At 46.4% G+C, this 12,826-nt stretch overlaps 2 protein-coding genes across 2 annotated transcripts; one reads left to right on the forward strand and one right to left on the reverse strand.

Annotated features, from left to right (window-relative positions):
- Positions 1-1,738: 1,738 nt before the first annotated feature.
- Positions 1,739-6,085, forward strand: SERPINF1 (serpin family F member 1). Its single transcript, XM_054394332.1, has 7 exons — positions 1,739-1,816; positions 2,226-2,427; positions 2,515-2,670; positions 3,447-3,650; positions 4,407-4,549; positions 5,127-5,337; positions 5,725-6,085. The coding sequence occupies exons 1-7, from the start codon at positions 1,739-1,741 to the stop codon at positions 5,982-5,984; spliced, it is 1,254 nt and encodes a 417-aa protein (XP_054250307.1). The 3' UTR covers positions 5,985-6,085.
- A 602-nt stretch (positions 6,086-6,687) lies between these two features.
- SMYD4 (SET and MYND domain containing 4) lies at positions 6,688-12,719 on the reverse strand. The gene is made up of 10 exons (XM_054394296.1): positions 12,589-12,719; positions 12,377-12,524; positions 12,107-12,196; positions 10,446-11,598; positions 9,960-10,142; positions 9,486-9,652; positions 8,676-8,808; positions 8,119-8,235; positions 7,635-7,758; positions 6,688-6,947 (listed from the first exon to the last, which is right to left on the reverse strand). The coding sequence occupies exons 1-10, from the start codon at positions 12,717-12,719 to the stop codon at positions 6,797-6,799; spliced, it is 2,397 nt and encodes a 798-aa protein (XP_054250271.1). The 3' UTR covers positions 6,688-6,796.
- Positions 12,720-12,826: the final 107 nt, after the last annotated feature.

Below are 12,826 nucleotides of genomic sequence, written 5' to 3' on the forward strand. Positions count from 1 at the left end.
ATGCAAAAGGCTTTTGTCTTTTTAAAATGGAAATTGTTTTTTTGGCAAAGTTTGAGAAATATGAAGCTGGTGACAGTACTGGCAAAAACAATACAGCTCTGCAAAACCAATCTCCTCTCTCATGCTCCCAGGAGCTTGATGTAGTTGGAGGCAGAGGTTGTGTTGAGACTTTTTTTTTTTTTTTTCCCAGAGAAAAGGTTATGCTCCATGGAAAACCTTCATCTCTAAACTAGATGGGGTCAAACCTCTTCAGCTCAGCATGCAAGAGTTCTGCTTGGTGCAAGCATCCTCACAAAGCCCTCGCTAACTGTTTAAACTTCAACTCACACAGGGCTTCTGTCATCTCTCTTTCAACATAGTGCCTTTCCACTATAAACCCCGGCAATGATATGAGCAATCCCAACATCACTGGATGTTGGAAACTGCATTGCTTTGTTCCAGTATAGCAAATCCTCTTGATTCCCATCTTCTGCACCAGAATACCTCATCTACTCAGCAGCTAGGATAGCAGCAGGTCACAGCATCCAAGTGCACAGGGAAGGAGGGTACCACTTCTGTGTTACACTCTCTAAACATAATTGAAAACTTAAAACCTCCACTGTGACACCTTGTTCCCCAAGGCAGAACTACCTCTACAAGAAAAGGGAAGGGGAAGAGGGAACTGCCTCTCGCTGGAGCAAAACCTCTGCCTGAACACCGGGTCCTGAAGCGGGGCTGCTGTAGCTGTCTGGCTAAGTTGTATTTCTACCAGCAGGCCTGATTTCTTTAGAGCTGAAGTTAATCTGAAACACATGTTTCCTCCTGTTTCACAGGGGTTAGTTAAATACAACCCTCTTCCTTTAATTTCTGGGAATCTATATAAACATTGCTTCAGAGCAGCCTCAGTGGCGTCTGCTCTTGGGGCCATGACACTGGTGCAGCAGCTCTGGTTTGCCCACAGTGAAACCCTCTGTTACTCCCTGCCCTTTGGACCAGACAGAGCTGTCTGGAAGGGCCACATCTGCCCGTGCTGAAGGGATTCAAAGTGGAGTCCACAGAAAGAACAACCTTTGGGGAGTTTGGTACTTTTCTCCCACCTCCATCAAACAGACTGAATAAACCAAGCTCTGTTTTTCACCTCTTTAGATCTAGCTCAGTGTTAGGTATTTACTCCTTGCCCCTTTCCTTTTAAGAAAGTTCTACTCTCACTTCATCAAACTGCAAAAAAAGAACCAAAGGACACACATGGGCTGTACAGCCTTCCAGGTAACATTCAGACACAAGAAACATGACAAACTACTGTTTGAGGCAGGTAACTTGTATAGCAGAGCAACAAACAGTCAGTTTTGTCTTCTGACATATTCATCAGTACAGATTTGCTACCTTTAATAAACAAAATATTGAACTTCTTAAAACCTAAGACTCAGAAGGTACTAATTAGTACCCCTCTTGACCTTGGCACTCAGTAAATGCCAGCATCAGGGTGGTTTGGGACACACACATCTGCTTTTGTGCTCAGGCACACCCAGGCATGTGTGGCTGCCCAGTTTTGAAACTGTTTGGGTCAGGCTGGCTGAATATTTCAAACTAGAGAAAGAGAAAACTCAGCTAAGATCAGGTGTGTGTTTCACAGCTGGGAAGGACAAGCAGCAGCATGTGTTACTGCAGTTCCTGTCACAACCAGGGACAGTCAATAGTAGTGGTAGAGATGTATTTGCTCAAACTACTTTTGTCATGTTCTTACTCTGTAGCTTCAGGCATGCAGGTTCCAGTGGTTCTCCTTTTCCTGGGTCTCTTAACTGTCCCAAGCAGATCCCAGAACTCGGCTGCTGAGCAGGTGAGTAGGAGACAACATGTAGAGAGTGAGGGAGATACTTGGAGCAGGTAATTTAATTTTAGAGAATCTTACAGAAGGATTAAGCACTACCCTCCTAAGTTACTAGGATTTTATTTAGCAACATAATAAGACTAACTCCTGCTTTACCTAGATAAAACCACACTAGTTACATCAAGGGATGACTGTGAAGGAGAAACAGTGGATTCCAGTCTGAGTGCTGCCTTTGGCTTTACTGGGACACCTTAAAGGAATTTAACTATTCCTACCCTCTCTATGTGTAAGATGAAGCCAGTATTTCTGTAGATCCTAGGAGAATATCTGTAGATTGCTTAACTTTGACGTGTTTGTCACAACTCTACCTGCCCTTGTCAACTGTGAGTCTAATCAAAGTGCTCCATGTACCTGCCAGAACTCTGCCACTGCTGATGGAGCCCAGGCTGGTGAGGTGGAAGAGGAAGATCCCTTCTATAAGAGCCCTGTAAACAAGCTGGCAGCAGCAGTCTCCAACTTTGGCTATGACCTGTACCGGCAGCAGTCAAGCCGGACGGCCACTGCCAACGTGCTGCTGTCTCCATTCAGCCTGGCTACTGCACTTTCTGGTCTCTCACTTGGTGAGTTCTTGCCTCTTTTCCCCCTTTTCCTCACACACAGTTTGGTGTGACAGCCCTTCCCTCACACTGTGTCCTTCTTGTTGGCAGGGGCTGGGGAACGAACAGACGATGTCATTTCTCGTGCTCTCTTCTATGACCTGCTTAACAAAGCCGAGGTCCACAGCACTTACAAGGACCTCCTGAGCAGTGTGACTGGGCCAGAGAAGAGCATGAAAAGTGCCTCCCGTATCATCCTGGAGAAAAGTAAAAGTCCTTCCCCTCTGCCAAATTTTACCTCAGTAACTAGCAGCAGGTAGAACACACTGAGTAACACCACACTAACAGCTTAGGCTCTGACAGAGGGTTGAGCCAGAACACAGACAGTGCATGGAATGCTATTGCTGCTCCAGAAGAAGCCTGGAAAGTTTGTGTGCCCATAAATAAAAGACCAGACTTATGCACACAAAGATTCTGCTGACTGAGCACCTAACATGCAAAAGGTCCAGGAGCACCTTGCTGAGAATTTTGCCTTCACCCTAGGTTTTCTGGCACGTGTTGATAACTTCCAGGAACCACAAATCACATTCTCTATTTGTGATAGCATTCAGCCATATTCCTGTGTTTAATTCCTTGCAGAACTATTTGAAATGTCTGCTTTTGGCATGCAATAAACATCTGCTGAGAAAGCCAAGAGCTATCTTTTGGAACCTGCTGGTTTCAAGAATCCAAAAGGTTGAGTAAGCTGTAGTCATAAAGCAAGCTGGAGAAAGAAGAAAGACTGATGTAGGAATAGCTGTGTCTAAGCCTTCTGTTCTTATCAGAAGAGTTTCAGAAGAGTTCTCCCATACTCCAGCATGGGTTGCTATAGGATTTGGATCAGTTTCCTCCAAGTCAGTCGCTCTTCTTCAAAGCAGGTTTCTGTATACACAGCCACAGATGTTTTATGAAAGAACTGCTGCTGGGCTTTGGATTGCAATCTGCTGCCTTCAGATTGTTTTGATAAGGGAGCTAGCTGCAGTATCAATGTTTTTATTCCCCAGGACTGAGGGTGAAGCCTGGTTTTCTCAGCCAGCTAGAGAAGTCCTACAAGATGCGTCTGAGGGCACTAAGTGGCAACAACCAGTTAGACCTCCAAGAAATCAACAGCTGGGTCCGACTGCAGACAAAGGGAAGGATTATGAGGTTCATGAAGGATATACCCACAGATGTCAGTATTCTCCTTGCTGGGGCTGCTTACTTCAAGGGTAAGAATGTTGTGTACTTTGCTGTTACAGAAGCATGTGCTAGAAGAGATGTGAGGGAACGCTCTGCCAGACAGACAGAGTGTAAGAACAAAGTGTTTGAATGTTTACTAAAATAAATACACATGCTACCTGGACAGAAATAGTCCTCAAAGGAGGAACTATCACTCTTAGGAAGCTGAATCTTGATATGTTTGCAGCAAGAGACCAGAGAAGAAAGTTTAAGCTCACAAAACTCCATGGCAAGAGGCAGAATATTTCCATTCAGGAAAGACACAGCTTAAAAATGGACTGAATTTTTTTACCACCATAGAGGCAATGGAGGGAGATGCTAGGGAACTGTTCTAGAACATTCTGTGAGCCAATGTCCTGGAGAATGATTACTTTGAGACAAGGAGCAAAATAAAGGGTGGGGAGAGCAGCACTTTATATGCATTGACACAACTGTTACCCTTTAGAATAGTTTTGTAATTACATAAGTAGACATCAACTTCCCAATAGCTACTCCACCCATACACTGGCTTCATTTTGAATTTCCCATCTAGCCAATTCTCAGATGAAAAGGAGGGGCCAAAGAGTGGCAGTAAACCAGTAGCTCCAATCAGCCTATTGCCATCTCTATCATCACTCATTTATGCCTCAACTCTTAAAGCACAAATGCTGTGTACACAAGTGCAATACATACTCAGCCACAGACACAAGCCTGGTTTCATATGCTGCTTTTCCAGAAATTCCTCCATTTTATCTTTGAAAAAACAGGGACATGGAAAACTAAATTTGACACCAAGAAGACTACCCTGGAAGACTTCCACCTGGATGAGGACAGAACTGTGAAGGTGTCCATGATGTCAGACCCCAAAGCCATATTGCGTTTTGGTTTTGACTCAGAGCTCAACTGCAAGGTCAGAGAGCAAATATTGCACAAGATCTCCTAAAACCTGATGAGGAACAGGCTCAGCTACACCTACCTGTGAAACCTTGCTTCTCCCATCAGGCTAGTTTTGCAATATCTGTTTTGAAAGGCAGTGTATGTCGAACCTTAGAACATCCTAATTCTACACCGGCTATGTGACAAGCAGTCCACAAGTTAAGTAACGCACAGGTCCCTATATTGCCTGACCTAAAGTTGGGCAGGTCACACTTGTCCAAACTTTTCCATCTCTACCTCATTCAACACATCTTTCCCTGTAGGAGCTCAGAGGTCTTCCAGCTGAGAATTCCCCCAAAGCAATGCTGCAGTTCAACAGGTGACAGTGAGGTCTTGCCATGTAAGAGCAAAAGAGTGCAGCGTGGCTTCATGAACACCTGACCACCAGAGGTGTCAGGAAGCATATCTGATAAAAGCAAACAGGGAAGAAGACCAAGTGTTAACCAGAAAGGCTGACCAGGCAGTTGTGGCTCAGGCCTGTGCCTATTATGGGATGGGTAAAACTATTTACTATTGATGTGACCCTTTCTCACTTGTAACTGGCCTTCCAGATTGCCCAGCTGCCACTGACAGAGGGCATCAGTGCCATGTTCTTCCTGCCTACGAAGGTGACTCAGAATATGACTCTGATTGAGGAAAGCCTTACTTCAGAGTTTGTCCATGATGTAGACAAGGAGCTGAAGACTGTCCACGCTGTGCTCAGCTTGCCCAAACTAAAGCTGAACTATGAAGAGGCACTTGGCAGCACACTAAAGGAGACAAGTATGTACACCACACACCCTCTACAGACTGCCAGGGCTCAAAGCAGTGGGCAAGTTGCTTCCTGCTCTCAGAAGAATATGAAGCTGGTGGGTTATTAGTCAGGTCCTGCTATCAGTCTGTAGAGATCTCCCCAGCAACTAAACCACCTTGGTCCAGGACTCAACTTTTTACCACATCTTTCCACCAAGCTCATACAAGGCTTCTGAGACTGAGGGAGAAGCTCAATACAAAGAGATGTAAGCTTCTTCTCCCTCTTACCTCCTCAACATAAACTCTACCAGAGCAGCTATGTGCCCTCCTGGACCACAGCATTAGCAATACTGCTCCTTGACCTGCAACCTCTGCTTTCAAGTAATGGAATTTTCTTTCTTTCTTTCTTTCCTCCAGGGCTCCAATCACTTTTCACATCACCTGATTTTACCAAGATTTCTGCCAAACCTATTAAGCTATCTCATGTGCAACACAAGGCAGTTCTGGAGCTTAGTGAAGATGGGGAAAGATCCACCCCAAATCCTGGGGTGAATGCCGCTCGTCTGACCTTCCCCATAGAGTATCACGTGGACAGACCTTTCCTTCTTGTACTGAGAGATGACACCACTGGAACCCTCCTCTTCATTGGCAAGATCCTGGATCCCAGGAACATTTAGATCCCTTCACAATAGTCTGCAATGGTAGGGCTCAAATGGAATGGGTGGTATTGGGAGGGCTCCTTGCTCTGCTGCACAAAGACACAACTTGCAAATCTTATGCCTTCATGCTGCAATAAAAGAGCTTTTGCTGTTAATCTCAGCAAGCCCCAGTATTCTCCTTTGAAGGATTGTCTGCCTCTGTCACATGCCTTCACATTCTCATTTTCCCCAGATGAGCCACAATGCAGTTCTGTGTCCTATATGCAAGCACCACCTGCTGTACACTGCAGTTTCCCTTATCCTGTCTTTAAATCTGACATGAGTTCTTTATACTGGATCCCTCATCACTGAGAGGTCTGTGCTGCTAGCCCTTCAAGTTCTGCAGTGTCCCCTCTTACAAGCTGGCAAGTTTGCACTTTCCAGGCTGCTCCCTCACCCATTCCAACCATTTCTGTTTCAACCTGGCAAGAAGAAAGGTGCTTCACAGCATTAGAAATTAAAGGCAGTGTGGTCTGGGTGACTGCACGTTCATACCACACACACGGGAGGTTCACATCTCTGGAAACACAGAAATACAGAAACATCTCAAACATTTGCTTCAAACCCACATGCAGAAATTATAGCACAGCATCTATCCCCAGCATACCACACACAGACCCCACATGTTAGAATTGGCCATTTTATTTGCAGCAGTCTCACTGAAAGGCATTTCAGGTTTCAATTCAAGTTGTTGTTACACATGATTTTCCAGCTTGTACTACATGACTACCTTACCACATGAAACTTAGCTTTGATGAAAGATCACATTGCAGCTTCCTTTGACAGCGAAATTAAATCCTCTGAAGGATGCTTCTGGGAAGGTCTGACAGACAAGTCTTCATCTCTTGTAGTTCCTGGATCTGAGTACTCTGAGGACCGCAGTGCACTGACAAAATTTCCTCTGCTCTTTGAATTGTGCTCAGAGCTTCAGAAACTGCAAACCTGAAATTGGAAGAGAATGAGAACAGAATATACAAAATACTTAATTCAGCTCCTTGACCTACACAAGGTTCCCCCTCCTCAACAAAAAACCTAAAGCTATTCATGTGTACAGATCCTACCCTCCTCTGCCTTCAAGCACAGGCAAACAGTGTGAGCTTCAGCTGCAAAGGGAGGATGGAGGAGAAAAAATGGTAAAGGAGAAGGACAAATCTTAAAACATTATTTTTGAGTATAGATACCCACTACTTCCTCACTGCAGCTCTCACTAAAATTAATTCAGTTACAGAGAGGAGTTGTGAGGTGTTTAGTTAGGGAATTTGCTTATCAAAAGAAGGCCAAAATAGAGCAAAAGGATTTTATTTCCTCTTTGAAAAGAATTCAGCAGCATTATACAACTGAGGTATAGACACCAAGGGTGATGAGCTGTCAAAAGAAAACAATAGAACAGGGAATAAATGGAACCAAGGATAAGGAAAGGACACACACAAAGCAAAGAAACAGGTCCAAAGAGAGTCATGAGGTCTAAGTGAACCCCAGTGGGGTTAATGAACTTACACTTGAGTAATGGCCAACTTTTGTACCTGTGCCAGGCTAACCCTGCAAGGTGCCAAGGACCACCTGCCATGATACTGTCTCAGACACCCAGGAGTGGTGCAGGGAAGGGACAGAGAATGAAAGCAGATTTACCCATTGAAGAGAACTTGTGCCAGCTTGAACAGTTCGTGACCTATTTCCACGCTTGATGGCCCGTGATGCATTTCCACAATCTCAATACTCTTCTCCAGGTGTCTGGCTGCTTCCTGCCACTTCCCTAATGGAAAAAAAAAACAACCAACCAACAAACAAAGATCAGTAATGAATAAATGCTTTCTAGAGCCACCCAAAGCATCTGATAACATTTTGCACAATGTGATGAGCTATGCCTACATCATTCTTGGGTGGCTGCGGACCTTAGGACCAGGACAGGAAATCTAGAAAGAACATGAGCTCACATTATTATTCACTGGCTGCAGGGAAGTCAGTTTTGACTCAAGCAGTCTTTGTGAGAGCCCTGCTGACAAAACTAGAGAACTGCAGTAGGGCAAAACTGAAGGGGCTGGTCTGAGAAAAAGCCAGTCATGTTCAATTCAAAGTTCAGACAACTAAAGCTAATGAGAAGACAATGCCATACCAATAGTAGCATAGACTTGTGCCAGATGATCCTCCAGCTCTCCCATCAGCAAATGCTCTGGAGACAAGAAGTTTCTAGCATCCATCTGACACTTCAGGAGCATTTTGATAGCCTGATCTATAACAAAACAGGGTATAAAATTCATCCTACTGGCCAGCCTCTAGCTTTGCACAATCCGTGAAATAAAGTCAGTCCAATCTCATTTTTGCATCTTACAGAGCTAGGTTTGGATTTGGTTAGAATTCAACACTGACTTAATCTGCAACCCTGCTTATTCTAACACAGTGCTGGCCCAACCCACTTCAGAAAGCAAGCCCTGGGAATACATAACTCCAATGTTACCCTGAGCTCTTTTAGTTACCATGCAACAATGTGTGACTTTGATTAACACCCAGATCAGGGGTATAAAAACCCTAAAGCTCAAGTCCCCAGAGACAGCAGGCTGCATGCCAGAAGACCCCAAGTGCATAAGCAACAGTGCCATCTCATGGCTAGAACTACAGCTCCCGATGTGTATTCATTAGCTGTGACCTTAAAAGTAGAAAGCTGAGCCTTACCAGCCTTCCTGCCTCTTAGCAGTTCTAATGCTGTGCTGATTTGTTGCTGAAGAGCCCCTAAACGGCATGCCAGGCTCTCTCTGCTCACTGAAGTTGCACAAGCTTCCTCTGAGCAACAAAGCACATCTTCCCCCTGTGGAAATCATCCCTGTGATCATTACAGCTCACATTCAACTCAGAGCTTACTTTCCATCTCTGTTATCTCTGCATTGTGCTATAGAGGTGCTAAATTGTTTCTCAATTGCATCCATTAACCACATTGACTTGCCTGTACACTGCCATTAGGTTATTCCATTTCATGAGAAACTTCCAGGAATAGCTCTGACTGTGAGCTATGGATAAGGCCAAAGCAAGGACACAACTAATGTAAGTATACAAAATACTGTGATGACTTCTCCCCGTCTACACTTACACTACACACTGTCTTCCCTTACAGCCTGTGAGCTGCAGTGTGACTCTCTCCATACACCCTTCTATGTACCTGTTCTGTTCTAGACTCCAGGCCTCCATTTTCTGTCCTAAATATCACCTTCCCTCTAGTTCATGGCCATGATTACTAAAGTTCCTTCACTGAGTTCAAAGGATTTTAACTTGCTGTTAAAGGCACTCTTTTCCTTGTAATGCTGGAAGACTGATATATAAGAACATTAGAAGAAAGTTGCTAAGAACAGTGAGACACTGCATTGACTCTATGAGGCCTTTCTGCCTTCTGAGCAGAGATCTCAGATTGAGGTCTTCAACTCCTGGCTTTCCCAGAGACCCAAGTGTTACACACCTCAGTAAGTTAAACAGTTAAAACTACAGAACTACCTGCATTGGAGCCTGGCAGCTAGGACAGCAGAATGAGTTTCTTGTGGACACCACACTCTTGACATCAGACTGTAACTCATCAAGGCAGGCCTGACAGCGACACTCAAAGAAATACTGACTGAGAAGCTGTTGCCTCTTAGCAACTGTTGTCCTGCATTGGTGAGGTCCTGGAAAGGGATGGCAAAGGTAGAAATCTCTAAGCAAGTAACATTGTTAACATCAGACTAAATCTATCTTTGTTATAATTGAGACTTGATACATCATCTTCTAGAGAGGATGTAACTGGAGACTGAAAATGTAACAGTGGGCTCAGGAGGTAAAATCTTTCCCTGCTGTCTTTGATTAATGCTTAGACATAAACAAAGACTCGAGCACTCTTATCCTGGGAGTTATGACATTAATGGTACTCAGAACACACCAACTAGAGATGAAAGGATGGCCATGCCTTGGGACAGATGGGGAGTTAATACTCACCATAGCAATGGAAAATCTCTTGGCCACTTGGGATGGACTGTGATGCCCTGACAGTGGCAGCTGTCCCACTAAATGACACACTGGTATTGGGACAGCATGAATGGTTCAGAAGGCTGAGGACAGGAAAGAAGGCTGTTGCCAGGCGCACAGGCTTCTTATTTACAACAGCACCATCTCCAGACCCTAAAGACAGAGGAAAAACAAACAGGTTGAGAATGAATGCTCAGGAAACCCACACAACTTATGCAAGAAGCACTGTGACCAATTGCAGAGAGCACAAGGCTTCTGGTAAATTGCTACAATAAAAAATAGCTAAATACCCTCTAGATGTGCACCAAAGAACGGGCCAGCAGGGGACATGCCATTTAATTGTAAGCAAGTTATTCCCATCTGGAATGGGAGCTTTTGTACAACTGATAAATTAATCCCTTCACATAAACTAGATGAGCAAGGACAACAGAAAGGGCTTAAAGGTTTTATTCTTACCTGACTCCTGCATTACAGTGATGGCTTGTGCATTACACTGCAGCTGCAACACATGCCTCAGCATTGCTTCTGCCACAGTCTTCAGCTCTGGAGACAATTCACCCAATGTTTGTTCACATGTGTTTGGTTTGGAGCCCTTCTCAGATGATTTCTGATTCAAAACAGCAACCTCTAGGCCAGCTTCTTGCAGTTGTTTGCATATAGCTACTACACTGAGCAAGCAAAGGAACTTGTGTTCAGGGATGTGCTTCTCAGTGTGTGGCAAAAGGTTGAACACAGCTTGGTAAGAACTCTGGTACCGACCATCTTCATCGCAACCAGGGATACCTCTGGAACCAGCTCTTGTATCTGGTGCCTCACCAAGCATTCTGCATCTTGCCTCAGGGTTATGAAGGTCTTTGTCACCATCGTGGGACCATTCCACCAGCCTGCTAACCTCTGCAAATCCTGCCAGTAGAACAGTTCTCAAGGCAACATGGCAGAAGACCCCTAATGTGAGAAGCAGCGCTCCCAAGGAGCACTCTGTCTGGTGGTACTGCTCCCACGCCAGGTCTGCACAGTTCTGGCTGCAGTACTTTGCATAACTGCACCCATGGCAAGGCACTGAGGCTAAGAGCTGCCTCAGACAGCGGTGGCAATAAAGATCTGCATTGGTGACTTGGGTATCCCACGCTGTTTCACTACTGTCCAGGAGATGAAAGTTCTCCCCTGGGCAGAGCACACTTACAAAGGCCTCCTCTTTCAACAGGCTCTGTCCTGGCAGGATATCCTGGGAAGCCACCAAGTGACGTCCCCTCTCTCTATCAAAACTCAAGCTCAAAGATGAAGATGCACCTGAAATACTGACATTCTCTTCCCAGATCTCTGACTTCCTTTGAATGTCATCACACTCTTCTCGTGCAGGCTCTGGACAGCTCCCTCTCTCACGTATTTGATCCTTCAGTTGATGTAACTTTTTTAGCAGTGTCTGGGGTGTAGGACTTGTCATGTTCCCATCCACAGCAATTTTATTCTCCACTGCATTGAGGGTGTCTGCTGCATCCTGTAACCTCCCCAGACACAGCAGACATTCCACTTTCCGCAGCAAGACCTTGGGAAGCAGCCTGTCTGGATAGCCATGGCTCTCAGCCCTGACAATATCTTCCAAACAAACCTAGAAGCAAAGACAAGACCTCTTAAATGCACTTGAAAAGAGAGTTGTGCTCTTTTATTCCATCTCAGATACAGATTATCTGGGGGCTGGAACAGATCATCTCTAATGTCCCTTCCCACCTAAGCCATTCTATGGTATTTTAATAAAACTACATTATGAGCAAATTCAGTGTGCAGGTGCCAACGTGATGGCCAAATCAAGCTTTCAGACATAGAACAAGAAGGAAAGCAAGAACCCTTCTGAAAGTTGAAGTAATGATGGAAGCTTTAGCACAGCTTTGGAAGCACATCTGATCTACAGCCTCTTGTTCTACCCTGTCACTGAAGGGTTTGCAGAAGCACCTCAGAAGGTGCTTGTGCTCTTCTTTACCCCAATCCCTGTCTCTTGCTACACAGGAGGCCTCAGGCCCCACTCTGGCTATGCAGACTTGCTCGAGGGCACCCAGGAGATCAGGGAGGCGTGGGGAAGGCCGGGCTGCGGTGGGTCCCGCTGCCCCACCACTGCTTACCTCAAAGCACCCAAGGTGGAAGAGGGCGGCAGAGCGGTTGGCGAAGCAGATGGCCAGGTCTGGGCTGCCAGGGACCTCGTGGGATGCCGCCTGCGGAGACGAGAGAGCTGCGACCTCAGGGAGCCCCTCAACGGGACCCTTTCAGCGGGGATCACAGATCCTCTCACAGGAGTGGACTCTCACTGGGCCCACCGGGACCCTCTCCAAGAACCTTTCGGCAGCAGCCCCGGGCCGTAGTGGCCGCCTCAGGGCTACCTCCCCCTCACCTACCTGCGAGTAGAGCCTCACGGCAGCACCGTAATGGCGGCGGCCAAACAGCCGGTTTCCCTCCTCCCGGTAAGAGCGCGCAGCCGCCGGCTCCTTGCCCGTGCGCGCCCCACGGCACAACCGTCGTAGAGCCGCCGCCTCCACCTCGGGCCTGCGGGACACGGGGATCAGCTCTGCGCCCCGTTCCGCCCCGTCCCGCCCTCACCACTGCTCACCGGAGGAGGCCGCAGCCCATGTGCACCATGTCATGCAGCGATGCCACCATCAACCGCTCCCGCAGAGCCGGTTCCAGCCCGACCCAGCGCCGGGCAGCACACAGCCGCCACTCCTCCACTGGTAGCGCCATCACCGACACCTCAATGGCGGCACTCAGAGCAACACACCTGAAAGCGCTTCCGCCGTACAGTTGCAGACAGCCAGTCACAGCGAGGCGCTGCGGTCAGCCGGAGTACG

Source organism: Indicator indicator, chromosome 30 (genome assembly GCF_027791375.1).
Source record: "Indicator indicator isolate 239-I01 chromosome 30, UM_Iind_1.1, whole genome shotgun sequence".
Classification (NCBI taxonomy): domain Eukaryota; kingdom Metazoa; phylum Chordata; class Aves; order Piciformes; family Indicatoridae; genus Indicator; species Indicator indicator.